The sequence below is a fragment of the Lithobates pipiens genome, unplaced genomic scaffold (assembly GCF_037356315.1).
Source record: "Lithobates pipiens isolate NorthernLeopardFrog02 unplaced genomic scaffold, aLitPip1_a1.2 Scaffold_16, whole genome shotgun sequence".
NCBI lineage: Eukaryota > Metazoa > Chordata > Amphibia > Anura > Ranidae > Lithobates > Lithobates pipiens.
In genome coordinates this window covers 364,460,227-364,481,553 of record NW_027507748.1, presented here as the reverse complement: position 1 = coordinate 364,481,553, position 21,327 = coordinate 364,460,227, and the positions used below count along the sequence as shown (strand labels likewise).

The window sequence follows — 21,327 nt, the reverse complement described above, 5'->3', positions numbered from 1 at the left end:
CGTATTAATGCCATGTGTCATCAGTGCCACATATTAGTGCCATCTGTCATCAGTGCCACGTATCAGTGCCATCTGTCATCAGTGTCACGTGTCACTGTCCTGGTGCTCCAGGGCCTTCAAAAGTGTAATAAGTAGTCAACAAGTTAGATGTGTAATTTATGCTCCTAGAACACGTGATGGCCAGGCTGTGAAAAAGTCCCACACATGTGGTATTGTAATACTCAGGAGGAGTAGCAGATTTTTTTGGGGGTGTCATTTGTGGTATACACATGCTATGTGAGAGAAATAACCTATTACAATGACAATTTTGTGGAGAAAAATAAAAAAAAATGAAAAATCTTAATTTTGCAAAGAATTGTGGGAAAAAAATGACAACATCAAAAAGCTCACCATGCCTCTTACTAAATACCTTGGAATGTCTACTTTCCAAAAAGGGGTCATTTGGAGGGTATTTGTACTTTCCTGGCTTGTTCGGGTCACAAGAAGCTAGATAGGCCACCAGTACATCAGATGTGATCAATTTTGTGCGATTTGCACCACAGCTTGTAGACTCTCTAACTTTCACAAAGACCAAATAATATCCACTAATTTGGGTTATTTTTACCAAAGATATGTAGCAGTATAAATTGTGGCCAAAATTTATGAAGAAAAATTAATAATTTGCATAATTCTGTCACAGAAACAAAGAAATATGCAGGTTTTTTTTCAAAATTTTCGGTCTTTTTTCATTTATAGCGCAAAAAATAAAAACCCCAGAGGTGATCAAATACCACCAAAAGAAAGCTCTATTTGTGGGGAAAAAAGGACAAAAAATTCATTTGGGTACAGTGTTGAATGACTGAGTAATTGTCATTCAAAGTGTGAGAGCACCGAAAGCTGAAAATTGGTCTGGGCAGGAAGGGTGTTTAAGTGCCCAGTAAGCAAGTGGTTAACCATATGATGTCTAAAAGCAGTCGGTCAGGTGTCTGATGGTGAGCCCTTGTAGAACACCAACTTGGGTTTCCACAGGGTGCAGAGTCGAAGCCCTAGCCTGCTTCCTCACCAGGGCCCCCAATGGTGAGGATGGACTTGCAGAAAGCTGGACCCAGGTCACGGGTCCCAGGTATGCCCATTTTGAGACCCTAACTTGAAACGTTCATAGTTATAGTAAAAAAAATAAAATAAAATTACATATATTATATACCCCATTTATCAGCGTGTAACACGCACTTTTTCCCCATTAAAATCTGAGGAAAATGTGGTATACGCCGATCCCCCGCGATTTTTGAGCCTCTGGGCGGCTTTGAGCCGCCTTCGGCCCTTCTCGGCAGCAGAAAATCGCCAAGAATGGCCAAAAGCCGCCAAGAAGGGCCAAAGGCGGCCGAGAACTACCGGGTGCCGCCGAGATAAACAGGACATCTAGGAGGCGCCTTTTTAAAAATAGAACCTGAAAATAACACTGACAAGGGGACAACGATGGACAAGGCTGCATTACAAGGCTGCAATGATAGACAGGCTTCAATGATGGACAAGCTGCATGACAAGGCTGCAATGATGGACAGGCTGCATATGACACTGACAAGGTTGCATGACAAGGCTGCATATGACACTGACAAGGCTGCAGATGGACATTTAAATGTAAGTTTTTTTCCCTTAAACTTCCCTCCTAAACTTGGGGTGCGTGTTATACGCCGATAAATACGGTAATCGCTATATTGTTCTGTTGTACTGTATTTTATGCTTCACTGTAATGTTTTATTGTTACTGTGTTTTATCATGTTTGCTTTGCAGGTATGTTATGTCTTAGCCCTTGTACACACGGTCGTACATTCCGACAACCAAATCCGTCTGATAAATTCCGACGGATTTAGTACAGAAGTGGTCCGGAAGTGGTGTTGCATACACATGGTCGGACTAAGTTGCCGGAATTTCCGGCGGTTGGCAAGAACACGGTAACGGGACTAGAAAAGGGAAGTTTAGCACCACGTCTGGCACCCTTTGAGCTCCTTTTGCGGATCTCGTGTTTATCGCGTGTTAGTAGAAGTTTGGTTAGAGACGATTCGCGCTTTTTAGATTTGTGCTTCAGATCGCTGTTTATCGGTGCTTTCTGTTGTCCGTTCTGACCAGCTGACTGTTTTCAAGCCATGTTTCATGTACGTACTCGTCGTAGAGTTTGTGCTGTATAGGGGCTTGGTGTTGGGCTTTCAGCTTTGACACAAGCCCGGTCCATGAACAGGGCAAGGACAAGTTCGTGGACCAAGAATTGGTTGCGCCAGCGTGATCAAGTCTCGCACATGCCTTTGCTTTGTGAGATCCGGGAGAATAATCCTGATGATGGACCCCATTTTTCACCGTCTGCTGGCTTTGCTGTCCCCTTATATCAGCACGCAGGATACCTGCATGCGGCAAGCCATCACTCCGGAGCAGAGGCTCATCGCCACATTGAGCTACTTGGCGACAGGGAGAAGCCTTCAGGACCTCAAGTTCTCGACAGGCATCTTTCCCCCAGGCTCTGGGAATCATTATTCCAGAGACCTGTTCTGCCATCATTCAGGTCCTGCAGAAGGACTATATGAAGGCAAGTTTTCTCCTTTAACATCACATTCTATGTATTTAATGTTTGCTAATGTCTTGTATTTCTTTCCTCATTCCCTAATTACCAGGATTGCAATATGCTCTAATTGATATGCTGTGCCCCTTTCTTTTCATGCATGCTGGAAGCTTTTCAAGTTCCTTTTTTGTCCTTCATGCATATTTGCCTTCACTAACTTCCCCAGCATGCTCTTCTGGGGCCATAAACCTATAATCTAGTCACTTAGCAATATTAGCAAACTTAGCAGTATTTAGTCAGTTCCATAGTATTTCTTTCCCCTAAACACCCCTAAAATGTACAAATGTTATGTGTGTGCTTAAATTTATGCAGAGTGCTGCTGACTTTGCCAAACCCAATACACACTATACCTACCTTTTTTCTGGTCAGATTTATGGATAAATTCACCAAAGCATGTAGTGCAAGGACCTGCCTCAATACTTTCAAATGCTACAGTTTAATTATTTTTTCTCCTATTATTATCTTGATAGGTAATCGTAGAATGTCAAAATGTGCTTCCATTTGTTCCTTTTTTTTGTATTATGACACTTCTTACCTGTCTGGTGGGCCAAAGTACCACACATTATTTATTCAGCTCTCAATAAAGTGGAGAGGGTTACCTGTCCAAAACATCCCCCCCCCCCCTAATTTTTTGCAATGGCCCATTAGATGGGGTGGGGTGATGAATCTGATAAGGGGACCTTATACTTTAGGCTTTAAATGCTCATTTCCCAAAATGTTATACTGATATTGTTCAAAAATGTTTGTGTCTAATCTGCTTGCAATGTTGATGTGCAAAATGACTAATTTTTTTTCTTGTTTGACTCCACAGTTTCCTTCAACGCCACAGGAATGGCAGACTGTGGCCTCCCACTTTGCCAGCCGTTGGGACTTTCCCAATTGTGGAGGTGCAATTGATGGGAAACACGTCCACATCGTCCCACCCCCCAACTCGGGGTCCTACTATTATAATCACAAGGGGTTTAATAGTATTGTTATGTTGGCGGTGGTGTCAGCGACCTATGACTTCCTGTATGTGGACGTGGGGCAAAATGGCCGGATGTCGGAGTGTTTGCACGGACGGAATTCTACTGGCATCTAAAGAGTGGCAGTCTGGGCTTGCCACCTCCAGAGGAGAATGTAGATGAACTCCCGTTCGTTTTCGTCGTGGATGAGGCGTTTGGCTCTGGCAAACCACTTGATGTGGCCTTTCCCGATGAGGACCCTCACCCCCGATCAGAGGATCTTTAATGTGCGGCTGGCCAGAGCCAGAAGAGTCGTGGAGAACACTTTTGAAATAATGGCCAGCCGGTTCCGCCTATTTTTGACGCCAATACACATGGCGGAATATAAACTAAATCACATTGTGCTTGCCTGCTGCGTTCTGCACAATTTTTTGAAAAAACATTCAAACTATGTGGCCTCAGTTGGCCCTGATGCAGACTTGCCGGAAAATGTGAACCTCACGGCCCTTGAAGCTGCTCGTCCTGGCTTGACCCCCAAAGCGCCCGCGAGGTCAGAAACAAATACATGGAGTACTTTATGGGTAGGGGGGCCATTGATATGCCAGACAATGTCTGAGAGGCATTTTTTAAAGTTTTTTTTGAAACTCCAATAATCTTTGTTTTCATTTACTGCTTGGCTGTGTTTTAGGTGTTTCCTAGGTATTTTTACTTTTTTTTTGGGCCTTTTTCTACAACAGTGCAAACCCAAGTTCAGAGCAAGATGAGGTGACAGTCTCTTCTTCAGATAATCTTTTTATGTCGTGGGTCTGCTACATACACCTTGTTTTTGTTAATAATGTATGTAGTGCATTACTGACAAAAATATTGCTCATTTTCAGCACCATGGCAGAAATATGTGGAGTCATGAAAGTAGCATGATTATGGAAATTTAAACATCACTGTGGGTGTTATTTACTAAAGGCAAATCCACTATGCACTACAAGTGCACTGCTAAAGTGCACTGCTAAAGTGCACCTGAAACTGCACTTGGAGTGCAAAGTGGATTTGCCTTTAGTAAATAACACTCAGTACCACAGAAAACAACAACTTTACTACAAATACTGCTTTTGCGCATTGAAAAAGGAAGCCACACATTGTTGATAGTTTAACTTTTTACTCAAAGCACATTCACATGTGCTTTTAGAAAAGGGTTTTACAACAAACCAACATATTTGGTGTATAGAAAACATTATTTTGGGTAACATTTTTATAACTTGGCGTTTTTTGTGTAAACAGGCATGTATCAAAGCAGAACACAGGAACTTACAAAGTTCAACTTTGAAAAGTGAAGACAATATCAGACATAAGTATGTACAAACTGTGCTGATATTGCCTTCATCAGATGGGGTGTCACCCCTGGAAAAGCCAAATTTGGAAGATGAACACAAATTGAGAATAAAAAAGTGGCCAGTTTCCTCCTGATCCCATGCCTAATGTCAACATGTGCCATCTCCCATCATGGGGTATCAATGTACATGTTTTGGGGGGTGCAACCCCTTCATCTCAGCCACTTTAGTAACAAGGAAGGGGTTGCACCCACAAAACACGTACATTGATCCCCCATGATGGGAGATAGTACATGTTGACACACTGTGTGCATCTTCCAAATTTGGCTTTTTTTTTTTTTAAATATAAAAGTGTTTTTGAAAATTTCAAAACTATGCTAGCTGGTTGGGGGTGTTTCAGACTCTCCCCAAAACATCAATGATGTTCTTCATTTTTTGTCGAACATCATTGATGTTTTTCTGTATATTCTCTAAATCGCGATTGCACCCCATTATCTCCCCAATGAGGATCTGGGCACTTTCACTGGTAAAATGTGATTCTTCTTCCACATCACCTAAATAAAAAAATAAAAAAAACACACCATGTATTATAAATATGCAGACATATATTGATTAGCTTACCAGAAGCTGTGGTCTCCGACACTCACCTGTTGTGGTGACAATTTCGCCAATCTCTCCTTCCTCCTCCTTTGCTTCTGGTGTTGGTATTTCCCCCTTCTTTGGAAGGTGTGGGGTCCCTGGTGGTCTCAGATGTCCCGAGTCTTCTCTCGCTATGAGAATGTAAAAAAGGAATGCTTAGCATACAGAGGGCAGAAATAGGAATATGAAACATTGCTTGGAAGCGTCGTACAATTGTGTTTTTTTGATGAGAACATTATTTTTGACACTTTCTAAAGCTGGAATACTTACCTGTAGTGTGAAGAAATGTAGTCAAGTGCAAGTTGGCAAAACATCGTTTTTGGAGTGGACTAACGAACTATGTTTATTACGAACGATTGAACCCATGAACTTGAAAGTGGCCATTTTAAACAGTACAACATTAAATTAAAGCACAAGCAGTAAGCAAGCAATAATAATAATAATATGAACACACGACAACTACTTACTTTTTTGAAGAATTCGCTTGATCCTTCTGTACCGATCGTGCTCCCTCAGTTTCAGGTCTGACCAGTGTTTTCTCAGTTGATCCTTGGATCGTCGTACCTCAAAATTCTTCTGAAGACTCTTCACAACTTTAGTCATGATCTTGGCCTTTCTAATATTTGGGTTTGGGTAAGGTCCATACTTCCCATTATAGTCGGCCCTCTTCAATATTTCCACCATCTCTCCAAAAGACATATTTGAGGCCTTAAATCTTCTCCTCCAGGTTCGGGATGTTTCAGGCTCCGGGCTTTCCTCGCCCTCCTCCTCCTTAGTGGAACTATTAGTGTGCACCTGCTGTGTCTCCGCCATGCTCTCTCCCCACTGTGCCGAAAGAGAACATCAGGGGCGGGCGGAGTTTCACGCAGGCGCACTGTGTATATAAAACGCAACATGCGCCATCAAAGGGCAAATTTCAGCCTTAGCTGTCTTTTTTTCCACAACGACCCCTGGCATTGCACTCCTTAGTGAGTACCTTCGTTCAGGGGGTATGATATGTAGTCCCTCTGGTGCGTCCACCGTTACCCCCATGGGATTTGAACCTGGTGTTGTCAGCGCTTCAAAAACCGCCATTTGAAAATATCAGGGAGATTCTCCTGTTGACCGTTTCCCAGAAAGTGGCCTTCCTAGTGGCTCCACCTGTCTGGCTGCGTCACTCATTCACGGTGTTCTGTGAACAGAAAAATACAAGGTCTGGCAGCCTTTGTGGCTGTCGGCTTGTAGTTTTAAATGAACTACCATGGGGCTGTGGGAGTTCATTCATTCTCTCTCTGTCAGACTGTATCTGCTTGCCTGTACGGGATGTATGGGCACACAGATACAGGTCTCCTGCAGATTTGTCAGTGTATGACACTAGCGATCTACTGGTGCAATGCTTAAAGCCCCATACAAGCCATTCGATTTTCTGCAGATTTTTGTCTTCAGATTTCCAAAAACCCATGTAGTGCAAGGGCCTGCTTGACTGCATACAAATTGGAACTACTAAGGTTTGACCTCATATTATATGATTTTGGTAAATCTGAAGACAAAAATCTGCAGAAAATCTAATAGTCTTAGAGGCCCCCAGAATCTAAAAAAAAAAAAAATTGCGCTTTTTTTTTACCAGCAAAAATATGTGCATTTATTATTTTTTGTTAAAAGGTAAACTTATTTAAGTTTTAAAATGATAAATAGGTTCATGTTAAATAAAGATCTAGCAACTGTTACAGCAAAAATGCATACTGAGAACTAATAAGGACAAGTTGTTTATCAAGACAAACAAAGCATCAATGATACGGACTGGAAAAAGTCAGATACCTGTGTGCTGGTTTTGGCAATGGTGTAACTGCAACACATAACCTTTGTTGGACAGCTGTAGAGGAATTTGTTGCAGGGGCTGTGATCTGCATAGAAGTAAAAAAAAAAAAAAAAATGAAATATAAATCACTGAACTGAATTTAAGGAATATATGTGCTATATTACATAAATTGTGCTTTTGGAGGTCCAAGCTGTTATCCCTGTACACGTGACCTATTTATTTTCACCACAGTGTAACGAGATATACTATATTATGTATTTTTATTTAAAAAGTAACTCCACCTAGGTTGAGAAAACAATCCCCTCTGGGTGATCCATGAACTTTGTAAAGATTTTAACAAACTTTGTTGCAGATTCCTACCTTCAGTTGCTCTGAAGAAATAGTTGGTTGTTTGGTTGTGTCAATGTGCAAAGTGCATCTGTATCAGAGCTACTTTCATTATCAAGTCACTGATGCACTTGCAAGGTTCTTTTTTTTTTTATAGCCACATCAACAAATTCTCTAGAGAGACATAAATCAACTTTCCGTTCATCACCGTCTCCTTTTGTCTTCACATCATTGTAGCATTTGTTACTCTTATGTATATTTCTTAACTACAAATCCCCAAAACGTCAGTATTTTATCTCTTCCCGTAGCCTCCTCTGACATAGGTCTTTATAATCTTAATTGTGCTGTATAACTCCAAAAACTTTCTTGAAATCTTTCCAACATCTCCATTTTTTTTTATTAATGCTTCTCTTATTTTCATCCCCAATACTAAGGCTTTCCATATTGAATATATCTTCAACTGCATCTACCCACTCCCACATCGTTGGGCATTCAACCTCCTGCCATTTCTTAGGGATCCATTTTTTTTTGCTGCGTTAAGGAGGTGTGGGATGATTGTTTCTCGATATTGTTTTACCCCCATGGAAAAGTACTATCACCTAGGATCACCTTTCACTGTTGTTTTAGTTATCTCTTATCTTTTGTAAAATCTTCCCCCAGTATATTTAAATTTTTGGGCATCCCCACCATAGGTGTGCCATCGTTCCTATAGCTTTGCAACCTCTCCAGCAATCTGCCGATCCTCCCTGTTGATATTTAGCAGTCTTATCCGGGGTATTGTACCATCTAGTTAGGCATTTGTAATTAATCTTAGCGGTTTTGCTATCTATTGCCGAACTGTGAATTAATTTCAATATTTTACTTATTGTTTCTTTATCCCTCTGTATTCCCAATTCATTTTCCCATTTTTTAATATATGGCGGGATCTCCAGCTCGCCAACCGACATCAGCAGCCCATACATCCTGGAAATAATTCCTTTAGAGTTGTCTGTTGTACAGAGTCGCTCCAACATAGTCAGCTCATCTTCAGATCTTATTAGTTCAGGTAGCCTTTCAATGAAGTGGGCCAGCTGGAGATACCGCCATTCACCAATTAACATGAATCCCTCGTGTTCTAATTCTCTATATATTATAAGTTTCCCTTCTTTAATAATAATCTTTTATTTGTAATTTATCCTTTTTTATCCAATTCCCTCCTATTACCCCTCTACCTGGTGGGAAAAACTCATTTTCTTTCAGTGCTACAAGAGGTGAGTTATAGTGCCCATTTAATTTTTTGTAAACCCCATCCCAAATCTTAGGTGCAATCCGTGGAGGGTTCCACACTATCTTACTAAGTTGTGCCTTACTATATATACACACATTCAAAAAATTCACCCACCTTTTCTCACTCTCTTTCTCCCCCACCCATTCGACTATTCTAGACAGCACTATCGCCTTATAATAATTTTGAATATCAGGAGCTGCTAATCCCCCTCGCTTTTATTTTCTGTTCTAATATTGAAAAGGAGATCCTTGGTTTTTTATTATTCCAAACATATTTGATCATTAGGGATTTCAGCTTTAAAAAATAACTGGCAGGTATTTCGATCAGCATCATCTGGAATTTATATAGGATCTTTTGGTGTATAAACATCTTTAACGTGTTTATTCGTCCCAGCCAGGATAATGGTCTATTAGCGAACCTTCTAAGTTCAGTTTTGATTTCATTTAATAGTGGGATGTAATTTAGTTGATAGATCTACTTCAAAGAGCTTGCTCATTTTATTCCCAAGTATTTCAATTCTTTGCCCCATGTAAATTTACATTCCTCTTGGAGCTGTTGTACTTCTTGTTTACGAACATTGATATTTAGGATTTCAGATTTTGTTTGGTTAATTTTAAAAATTCGAAAATTCCCCATAATATTCCAGGGCCTTAATTAACTTAGGTATTGTGCTTTTAGGTTTACTAATATAAAACAATACGTCGTCCGTAAATGCGGCAAGTTTTTGCACCGCCTTTCCCAGCTTAATTCCTGCAATTTCCGGATTGTTTTGAATTGTAGAGTAATGGTTCCAGCGATAGCACAAATAAGAGGAGTGACAGTGGGCAACCCTGTCTAGTCCCGTTTTCCATCTCAAAGGGAGGGGAGGGTGTCCCGTTTATCTTTATAGTTGCTGCAGGATGATGATATAGTGTTTTAACCCATTGGGCCATCCTTGGTCCAATTCCCATTTTTTCTAATGTCTGGAACATAAATTCCCAGTCTACCCTGTCGAAGGCCTTCTGAGCATCCGTCGACAGTAGTAGTAGTACCGGGGGTCCCGTCTCCTCCCTTTGAGATAACAGAAAAAGGGTTCTCACCCCATTGTCCTTACCCTCCCTGCCAGATACAAACCCTACCTGGTCCGGGTGAACCAGTGAGTTCATTGATTTCTTCATTCTACCTGTGAGTATTTTGGCAAATAATTTAGTATCTGCATTCAGCAGCGATATTGGTCTATAGCTGGAACAGTCTTGCCTTTCCCCTCCTTCCGAATTACAGTTATTGAAGCTGTCAATGCCTCTTTACTCATCTCGTATTCTGTCCCTAATCCATTCATATATTTGCATAGTCTCGAGATCAAGATATCTTTAAACCTTTTATAATAATAAATTGTTAGTCCGTCAGGTCTGGGACTTTTCCCAGGGGCTGAATCTATTAGCGCTTTATTTCCTCCCCCGTTATGGGGCTTTCTAGGTGTTCCTTTTCATTTTCATCAATCTTGGACAATCTAGCGTTATTTAGGTAATCGTTTATTTTTCTTATTTTTTCTCCTGTCGCCTTCTCCTTATTTTTTACTGCATAGAGTCTCTCATAAGTTTTAAATGATTCTGCCATTTCTTTTGTTGTGTAAACCATATCCCCATGTTCTGTTTGAATTTTCTCTATGTAATTAATAGATTTCTTCCTTTGAAGCATTTTTGCTAAATATTTAGTAGGTTTGTTCCCTTACTGATATCTTTCTTTAGCCAATTGATTGAAGATTTTTTTTGTTTCCTGTTCCATTAACCCTCGTAGTTCTTCTCTTTTGGATATTAATTTCTGGAAGAGCTTTTTATCTGTAATACCCTTTTTATGTTGTTGTTCTACTCTAAAGATTTCATCCCTTAATTTTTTAATCTTTTCAGAGCGCTCTTTTTCCTAGTCCCCAGGGCTATCAAGATCCCTCAGATATATGCTTTATGGGCGTCCCATAGAGCTTGCCCTGAAATCTCTGTGCTATTTATTAAAAAATACTTTTGTAATTCCCTACGCACTATTTCGCACCCCTCCTTATCATGGATTAATTCTTCATTTAAATGCCACGAGAAAGCTTGGCTATGATGACCAGGAATCTGCATTTTCATCTTTACAGGAGTGTGATCTGACAGTGTAGTTATTTCTATACTGGTTTCGATTACACTTTCCAGTGCTCTGTGTTTCACAAAAAATATAGGTCGATCCTAGAGTATGTCCCGTGCACAGAAGAGTAAAACATATAGTCCAATGATTTTGAGTGTTGGACCCTCCACACATCTACCAATTGGCAACTGCTCAGTTTTTGTTTTATCTTTTTAGTTGTACATTACTCATCCCCTGCGCACCGGACGTACTATCTAACTTAGGATCGAAACAAAAATCTATGTCTCCCATCATGATCACATAACCGCTCTTAAACTCCTGTAGCCTGGCCAATATTCCCTTTAACTACTTTATAGGGTTTCTATTCGCAGAGTCTCTCTTTCCTTCAGGACAAAGCGAATATTTTTTGCAAATCCTATTGCTACTCCCCTCCCCCTGTTTGTTATTGTGTCGCCGCGATACCAACTCGGGTAGTTTTTGGAGTAAAGCCTGACCTTTGATTCGTGCGAAATATGCATTTCTTGCAGAAAGATCACCTCCGCCTCATATTGCTTTAATTCTTTCATGATCTTATGCCTCTTTTTTGATGTATTTAACCCCTTGGCCTAAATTTTTGTTGCAAAGGCCTAAAATTGAACTTGCATCTTAGTGCACACTACATTTATATATATATATATATATATATATATATATATATATATATATATATATATATATATATATATATATATATATATATATATATATATATATATATATATATATATATATATACACACATACACACACACACACACACACACACAAAAATCTTTTTTTTTTTTGCTACATTGTTTTCCCACAAAAATTGAGTTACCCTTAAACTACAACCAATTAAATAATTCTTAGAAGTTATGTTTTGACAATCTATTTTTCAAGTTACATGTTTAAGAAATTATTCAACCAAAGGGTGTTGCATACCGTTTGCTGGCTGCTGGATGTCTGTGTGGCACTTGAATTTTCAGGCTGTTCACTTACAACTACAGTGGACGTGGCATCACTTTCTGTAGATGTGCTGGGTTTCAAATCTTCAACAGCATCAGTAGTTGACTGGGTTTCAGAGATGACCATTGTAGAAGTTGATGGCGACTCAGAATCTTTTGGAGGCTCAGGTACAGTGGAAGGTGGACAATGGACCTTCAGTGTATCTGATAGGTTTAAAGTGGATGGAGAGAGTTGCTGAACAATATCTGCACTATCAGAATCAGCAGAATTGGCTGTTTGATTAACAGCGACAGCATTCAAAAGCTTGATAGTGCTTGCCGAATCGGATACCACAGATCTGCCTTGTTCTGTGCACTGTATAGAAGGTTCAGCAGCTGTATCATCTTCAGATGACAAACCACTTCTGGGACTGGTTGCTAAGAGATTGTCAATGTCCCCATCAAAACACAGTTCAGGGTCAACCTTCCATTCCACTACATCTATAGTATACAGAGAGTTGGGTGACTGAACAGGAAGGTTGGCTGAGCCATCACTGGCAAGCTGATGAGTAAGTATTTCTACGTTCGTTACTATAGGCACTGCTGAAGTAGACAATCCATTTATTTCTTGTACAGAATCAGAAGATTTCGCATTGCCAACAATGTTGCTTTTCTGTTTTGACACCTGAACCTCTACAGAATGTAGGATTGAATGACAGGGTGATGGAGCCATTGCTGCAAAGTTATCCAGGTCTTCCTCAAACAGGGTTGCTTTGGTAAAAGTATTAGGACCATCTAACTGACTACAGGGTAAAGCACAACATTTTTCTTTATCTTCTGATTCTGGAGTAACAATACATGTAGCATTGCATTTCTCCAATCCAGAAGTTTCACCTGCAAAGCAGGAGTCATCTTCAAGTAAGGACTCAATCTCATCCACTGTCAGATATAATGGTGAGTCATCTTCATTATCTGAAGGTTCCAGCAAAGAATCATCCCACTCATCGCTGAACTCAGGATTTTGCTCCAGTGTATAAAATGCGGTACTTGCATGGCTCTGTCTGACACCTTTAGATTGAGAGATAGGAGAGCTCCACGAAGGGAAAGATGCAGAATGTGGTGTACTACAATGAAAGACAACACTGCGAAGTTTCTTAGAGCAAGGGGTTACTGCTGCAACATCTTGTTTGTGCTTCATACCAGTTGCTCGGTCATTGACAATACTGATCTTTATATCTTCCATCTTTCTTCCCAAGTTGATGGGTATCGCACAACTTGTCACTCAGAGTTCACCGTATCTACAGTCAAATCACTGCTTTCATTGGTACTTTTCATAGGTCTTTCAGCACCTGAAATTCTGCAGAAGTAAGATGATTAATAGAACTGCTTTACAATACTTATAGCTAAACATGTTGTTATTTTTGTAACTCTAAATAAGGGGTCTCTAATACACTGCCTGCAGGCCATATCCAGCCTGCTACAATATTGGATCTAGCCCCCAGCTAGGGTCATGCTGTCGTTGTTAGGACCCTCTCCCCTCTTTTGCTTTTGTTCTAAAATCATATCATTCCGAATCCCAAAATATAGAAGTAAAACAATTCATTTAATTATAAAACTGATGTGGCCTTCGTACTCAAAAGTTTGGGGAGCCCTGCTCTAAACAACCAATGTCACATAATTACCTATATAAAAATACAGTATTTACTAAGCTCTGGTAAATCATGGAATTACCATCATGAACTCTATCATCTTAAAGTGACACCAGTACTTATGCTGTTCATAATTTTGCACAGACTAAGTGGTATTTTCATAATCTTATTTTTCCTGGTAATGCTGTCACTTGAATCTCTGCAGTCGATTCATTGACCAACCTTTTGGGTCTCTGGTGCAGAAATGAAATGCAGCATCCTTTAGGTTGTAAGCTTTTACAAGCAGCAACCCCCTTCAACCCTCTTGTCCTAAAATTTAATGCAACCGTACTGTTCCCCTTATTTTGTAAAGTGCTGCACAAACAGTTGGCACATCATATTTTGTGTATGGTAATAATACTGGATCGAGCTGTGTAGCAATGCAGCAAACCCAGACTGCTCACTTCCAAACTCGTCTACTCAGAAATTTCTGGACTTCCCTTTTAGTGCCTATCGCAAATGTCAGAATAATGAATGTATTTTTACCAATACCGTATATACTCGAGTATAAGCCGAGATTTTCAGCCCCTTTTTTTAGGCTGAAAGTGCCCCCCTCGGCTTATACTCGAGTCACCGCCGTCTGCCTACCCGATCAGCGTGTGGTGCAGACAGACGGCGGCCATTCCAGTATTCAAAAGCCGCGCCTCCCTGTCTGTGATAGGCGGAACACTCAATTTCCCAGCAGTCAGTGGTCCGCCTATCACGGACATCCGCTCATCCTCATACTACGGACGAGGATGAGAGGATGTCCGTGATAGGCGGAACACTGACTGCTGGGAAATTGAGTGTTCCGCCTATCACAGACGGCGGCGCGGCTTTTGAACAGTGGAATGGCCGCCGTCTGTCACAGACGAGGAGGAGAGGTGCGGCGATCCTGGCATGGCCGCCGTATGTTTTTTGGCACACAGAGGCTGCAGAAGGACACAGAGGCTGCAGAAGGACAAAGAGGCTGCAGATTGGCACACGGAGGCATGCACAAGACACAGGTAGGCTGCAATGGACACAGGGAGGTATACAGCTGCAGATGGGTATTGTTGACCCTCTTTTCCACTCTTTTAAGCTGTAACAGTAGCTGCTGCATGTCTCACCCTCGGCTTATACACGAGTCAATAAGTTTTCCCATTTTTTTTGTGGTAAATTAGGGGCCTCGGCTTATATTCGGATCGACCTATACTCGAGCATATACGGTACAATAAACTCTTATGATGGTTGCAAGCTACTAAAGTCAGCACAAATACTTACACTGCACAAAAAAAATATCCTATACTGTGGACAACTACACTTTTGCTAAAAAAAATAAAATAAAATAATATTAGATAGAGAGATCATAAAAGCTACTGCAAGAGCCATTTTAGAATTTAATATTAAAGCAAACCTGATTTGGCTTAAAACATAGCCCAGGTCGCAATACTGCTTAGGCCCCATGCACTGGAGTTGTTTAGCAGCAATGCTCCCTGCTACAGGCAGTCTATTCAGGGACTAGGTTCTGGAAAGCAGCAGACCTGAGAGGAATGCACTGCAGCTGTATGGCTGTGTATGTAAGGGGCCTCGAGTGTAGGAAACTTAGATAATGACGAAGCTCTTTGAGAACAGGGATGTAAATCTACAGTGCTGCCTAAATTGTCAATGTTTTTTACATGCCTATAATAAACTAAGTTAATGTAATGAATTGTATTTAAAGCCTAAACAAGCTACAGCCATGTGTTTGTTTTAACCACTTTAAGTAGAGGACAATTTTAAAAACAGCCTAATGCTGGCCATACACTATACGCAAAAACGTCCAAACCCATTTTCGAAAAACGAACATTCGGCTGTGAGCACAAACGATCGTGTCATCATGTAATGACCGATAAATCAACAGTTCAGAGCTGCCGCCATGCACTCAATGCATTCTACAACTATGGGATCAGCGTTTAGGGAATCTGGGATCTGACATTTTGTACTGCAAGTAGGGATAACTTACCTTAGACAACAAGGTAAAACCTTGACACTTACCAAATAACTACCGAAAGCAGGCAAGATTCAATTGGCTGGAGGAGACCAGGTCAATTGTAGGAGACAGCAAGGACTAACCAATGTGGAAATGTACTATTCCTGTGCTCAGTGGCAGGAAAGGACTACCTCACACTGAGTAGCAGAAACAGGAGCATGGAGTGTGCACACGCATGTAGTCCCTCAGTTGCTTAAAACCCTCCATGGAAAAATGGAAGGACAACCGCCCAATGGTTCTAATAAATGAAGATCCTGGTGCTGGCCCACACAACCTACTCACAAAGTAACATGTAACGGGAATCTTAAAAAGTTGGGACACAACCTCTTAATGTGGAAAGCAACAGGTTAGTCAGCTTACTTGGGACTTGTGCCAATAGGCTTTATGCTTTTCTCTGCTTACAAGTAAATAGGAACCCAAAAGCAGCTTAAAACAAATCACCAGGAGGTCACCCGCAGGTCAGATGCATCTGTCAATGGAGCTTGGAATGATCTCAGAAGCAATGCAAATGGATATCAAATGCAGGCTAAATGTACTTGAGAGCAAGCAGTGCAGCGGAGTTTCTGCTCCCCCAGACAATCCCCTCCCTATCCCCTGAGCATTGCTACTGGCTGGATATAGTATCAACTCTATCCTAAAGACAAGAGTACGTGCCAATCTAGGCAACCGCACACATTTGTCTTCCATTCTGAGGCACCAAGACTTCCCTTATTCTTCTCTGTATTTAAAAAGGGGCTGTAACTGGATGTTATTGACAGCAGCGGGAGCCAGCGGCTCCCACTGCTTTCAACCTGTCCAATGAGGAGAGATAGCAGCTGGAGCCGCTGTGCTCGTGCACGTCGCTGGATCAGATTGAGTTCAAGTAAGAAAAAGGCGGGGTCTGCACCACAGCAGCTTTTTCACCTTAATGCACAGAATGCATAAGGTCAAAAACCTTGTGGTTTTAGTAACACTTTAAAGTGGTTGTAAAGCCGCAACAGTAAAATCAATCTGTACATGCAGTAAAGCATACTTGTCATACTCACTGTGTATCCTAAGGCGTTAATCCTCCGTATTGTGCAAAAAGGCCGTTTGATCCTGTCTTCTCTGATCCTCCCCTTCTTCCACAGTCCTCAATCCATCTCCTGATAAGATAAAGCCTTTGGAGTCACTCTGCACATGCTCAATTTGGTGTGCAATTCTGGCGGGGTTTTTTCTTCGGCAAGTGCATTTGATCAGCACAAGACCAATCAGCACCGCTCAGACAGAAAGTCAGGGGTCACGCAGCCACATAAGACAATCAGAGGAAAATGAAAACTCCTCCTACAAGCTTTAACCAGACACCAATAGTCACAAGACTGCTCTAACTGCAGATGAAAAAAGGTATTTAGCAGTTTATAATTTATTAAAATATTTGCATTTCCATGTTCTGGGTACTGTGGGAGACCAGATATAGTAAATGCATCGTCCTGGGTTTAGTAACACTTTAAGTTGAACCCAGACTCCCCATAAAACCCCCAGCCATCACTCGTATTAGGAATTATTCCTGCATGAGGCAAGTTGTTACAGACTTCCATTCATTTAACCATAGAGGTCCAGTGACCTTTTCACAGAACTGCAAACAATTTACGTATTTTAGCTAGGTACCTGGATGTTTGCCTGGTGTTTTGCTCCAATTAATAGTTTCAAAATATGAAGTGTCTGCAGCATTGGCCGAGACCCCTCCAGCACCACAAACTGTCTTCTTAAATGTAGGGCGAGTAAAATATTAAAATAAGGCCCAGGGCGTGGCTTGGCGCATGAAGGAGACGGCAGCTTGAGACCTCAGCTCCCGCTTCACAGCACAATACGGCGCACAGCCAGCTATCGCTGCACAGCCTTTCCTCATGAGCAGAAGGGGGACCGGATGACACCCCCCCCGCACCTCGGGGAGTCACAAAAAGGGGAAATCGGCAGTTATTTCGTCACGAAGGGACCCGCAAGCCGGACCACGCCGGCTTCCAAGATGGCAGCGACACGCGTGGCAGCCCTCACTGCCTCACAGGTACTGGCCACACAGCCTGCACCCTCCCCTCCCTCACCGCAATCCCGAGCCGGGAAACCAGAGCCCCCAGAGCCCGATGCGACCCAGGAGCCCATTGCCTCAAACACACAACCAGCATGGGACATGGGATATGGAGAGTTATATTAAAGCTCTCCCCACTAAAGGGGACATTGAGGCTTACATCAGCAGGCTGGAGCGCTCATATAAACGTGAGATCACTGACCTGCACCATGATATAGGTCAGCGCTTTGAGGATATTGAAGCCACTGTTGAGGAGTCAGTGAACAGGATTATAGAACATGATCACATATTGCAAGAGCATACAAATCAGATTCAACAGTTGTTCTATGGTCTCGACGACCAGGAGAATAGAAGTCGCCGCAACAATATTCGCATCCGTGGGGTCCCGAGTTGGTTAAGAACAAGGACCTAGCTAAGGTGGCCACAGCAATGTTTAATCAACTGCTGAATAAACCTAAAGAAGATCATCTGGAAATTGACAGAATCCACAGGTCTCTGGGCCCTCGCAACCCTAACCCAGCGTACCCTAGAGATATCATCTGTTGCATACATTTCTTCCACACTAAATCTGAGATCATGCAAGCTGCCCGTACCCAAGACTCCATCTTGTTTAATGGCACACCTATTATGCTTCTGACGGATTTCTCAAGGCAGACTTTACTCATGAGGAAAGCCCTGAAACCGCTCACGGATGCCCTTCATTCCAAGCAAATCAAATACAGGTGGGGCTTTCCCTTCCACTTGTTTGCATCCCACAAGGGTAAGTTGGCTACCTTTCGCACCCTCTGAGACCTGCCTAATTTCCTAGGAGCATTTGAACTGCCCCAGATTAAAATTCCGGATTGGCCATTGGAAGCGGCCACCCCAGGTTTTCCTAAAGCCCCCAGATGGGAAAAGCAGTCCAGAAAGAAGAGATCCCGATCCCAAACTTCTAAATCCCCTTCGGGATGATTTTCTGGTCCTTTTATGGGGGAACTCCCCCTGTTTTTTTCTTTAGCTCTTGTTATTTTGCTGCCCCGGTCCACCTTTTGCAGTGGCTGATGGGTGTTCCATTCACCCCTTTCCAGAGAGAACGCCTGACTTGACTTTGAGTGCTAGCAATACATTGCCGACCATGGGGCTCTGTCCCCTTTTCAGGACTTCCTCTCTACCTACTTGGTCTAACTGTTTTTGACACCTCTCCGGAGTAGCGGGACTCAGTTCAGGCCCATCTGACAGCCACCCTGAACACAGACATGTGTCTGATCCGGACACAAACTTCTGTTGTATCTCAGCCACTCATGTTACTAATTTTGCACTGTTAATTGTTGGTTTAAGCTCTTTTAACGCACTGTGCTGCGCGCCTTAGGCAAGCATCTTTTATTAGACGTCTTACTATGTTGGGGCGGTGCCCCTGGGATTCGCCCTACCATGTTCCCCACGTTAGGGTGTGAGTCTTTACTGCCTCTGTTTTTTATATATTCTTAGAACTACTGTGTAGTGTTCACCTCCCTCTTCCCCACTGAACACTAGGGGGTGTAGTCTAACTGAGCCCTGCTTACCCTACCTGAGGGTGTTATATACTAGCATATTTGCACAGGTCCGCCGGGGCCCTCTTGGGGTTGACGGTGCTCCCGTGTGTCCTACCTGGACGTTAATGTTAAGCCCCTTTGTTGGGGCTGGTAACCTTCTATTTCCTCAGCGCCCTCCCCTTTTCCTGAGTTTTAACCTCCATTCACCAATCCCTCATCCTCAAAGCTGGAGATGCCTCCTCCAGCTCCCTAGACAGGAACCCTAATACCCCCCATTTGCCCCCTCCCACTATGTCTTCCCTAAATATCAAAATTTCCTCTCTTAATTGTAGAGGGTTTAACACACCAGAAAAGCGTAGACATATTCTACATCACTTTCACAAAGCTAAAACACAAATTTTATTATTACAAGAAACTCACTTCCGGTCAGATAAAACCCCCTCCATTTCCGACAAATGTTTCCCGACCTGGTTCCACAGCACTAACCCCTAAGCCAGGACAAGAGGTGCCTCCGTGGCCTTCCATAATTCCTTTAACCCTGTGGTACTTGATCAGGAAATAGACCCCAAAGGTAGATATGTATTTTTGAAACTACAATATCAGCAAACTGTTTTAACCATTGCTAATGTTTTTTTTCCAAATCAGAATCAGTATCGTTTCCTTTCCTCCATGGCGTCCCGCCTACATGCCTTTGGAACTCACAATCTGATCCTAGGAGGGGACCTGAACATACCACTTGTACCGAGACTGGACTTGTCTACTGGCAAGTCGAATATACCACCATCCACGCTGACTAATATACGCACCGCTCTGAAAGACATGTCCCTAGTGGATCCATGGAGGGTACTACACCCGTCTGACAGGGATTATACTTACTACTCTCCTGCACATAACTCCTACAGTAGGCTTGATTACATCCTTATCTCCCAATCAATGTTAGACTGTGACCCTGTCAGCGAGATTGGCCTGAAAATATGGTCTGACCACGCTCCGGTGCATTTCACTCTTGGGAGACCCCCACACCTCCCTAGACGTAACTCCTGGAGACTGAATGACAACCTTTTAAATTACCCTGTGTGTAGTGCAGTGATAACCGCAGCGATTGTGGAATTTAATTTTACCCATGCTCATGATGATACCTCTAATCTAACCAAATGGGAGACACTGAAATGTGTGTTACGAGGAGTTTTCATACAGCATGGTTCGATTAAAAAAAGCCTGTACAGCAGATATCAGCCAAGTGTTCCAAGCTGATATCTACCCTCGAAGATTCCCATAAACATTCCCTGGATTCTAGGACATTGGCAGAACTTTCTAATGCACGTAGGGACCTCAAACAGATATTCACAGAGCACTCTGAATGCCTGTATTAAAGGCAGACACCTCTTTTATGCCCACGCAAATAAATGCGGGAGACACCTCGCTCGTACTATACACCCCCAACAACGTAGACAAAATATCTCACACCTCATGTCCTCCTCCCACATGAAACACTCCAAAAACTCGGAAATAGTTTCGGACTTCCGGGACTTTTATTCATCTCTGTATAACCTCCCAGCAGCTACCAACCCTGACCCCTCCTCGCACTCGGACCTTTTACAATACATACAAGACACAGCACTGCCAAGGATAGCCCCAGAAGTGGCAGCAGACCTGGAACAACCACTGACCACCTCTGACTTTTTAGACGCTATAAACGGTCTTAAGAAGGGTAAGAGCCCTGGTCCAGATGGCTACACACCTCTATTTTTTAAACAATTTGCACAACTGGCCCCAATAATGGCGAAGGCATTCGAGGAGGTGGATGACCACCATCCACTGTCTCTTGCGCTTTTGCAAGCCCAGATAGTGGTGATCCCTAAACCCGGGAAAGACCACACACTGTGTAGCAACTATCGCCCCATATCTTTACTGAACGTTGACGCTAAAATTCTAGCTACACGCTTAGCCCCCCTTCTTCCCTCTTTAATTCATGGTGACCAAGTGGGGTTTGTCCCTGGTCGTGAGGCCAGGGACAACACCACGAAAAAACAAGCTTTACTTACCACCAGCCCACAGACAACCGAATAACCTGTCTAACAGTATGCGTTAAAAACAGGGGTTTAGTCTGCACACATTTGCAAATGCATGCATAAGCCACAG

At 42.4% G+C, this 21,327-nt stretch overlaps 1 protein-coding gene across 6 annotated transcripts in view; it reads right to left on the bottom strand.

The window, feature by feature from the left end:
• S100PBP (S100P binding protein) overlaps positions 1 to 21,327 on the bottom strand; it is a 115,636-nt gene that overhangs the window by 75,376 nt on the left and 18,933 nt on the right. For 4 of the 6 annotated variants that reach the window (XM_077482023.1, XM_077482025.1, XM_077482022.1 and 1 more), the window contains exons 2-3: positions 11,951 to 13,309; positions 7,296 to 7,381 (exon numbers count right to left, since the gene is read on the bottom strand). In XM_077482023.1, the coding sequence (XP_077338149.1) occupies positions 7,296 to 7,381; positions 11,951 to 13,195 (1,331 nt within the window). In that variant the 5' untranslated portion in view covers positions 13,196 to 13,309. Of the gene's footprint in view, positions 1 to 5,487; positions 5,630 to 7,295; positions 7,382 to 11,950; positions 13,310 to 16,655; positions 16,916 to 21,327 lie in introns of those variants that run through there. The other 2 variants (XM_077482024.1, XM_077482027.1) reach the window with 2 other exon arrangements.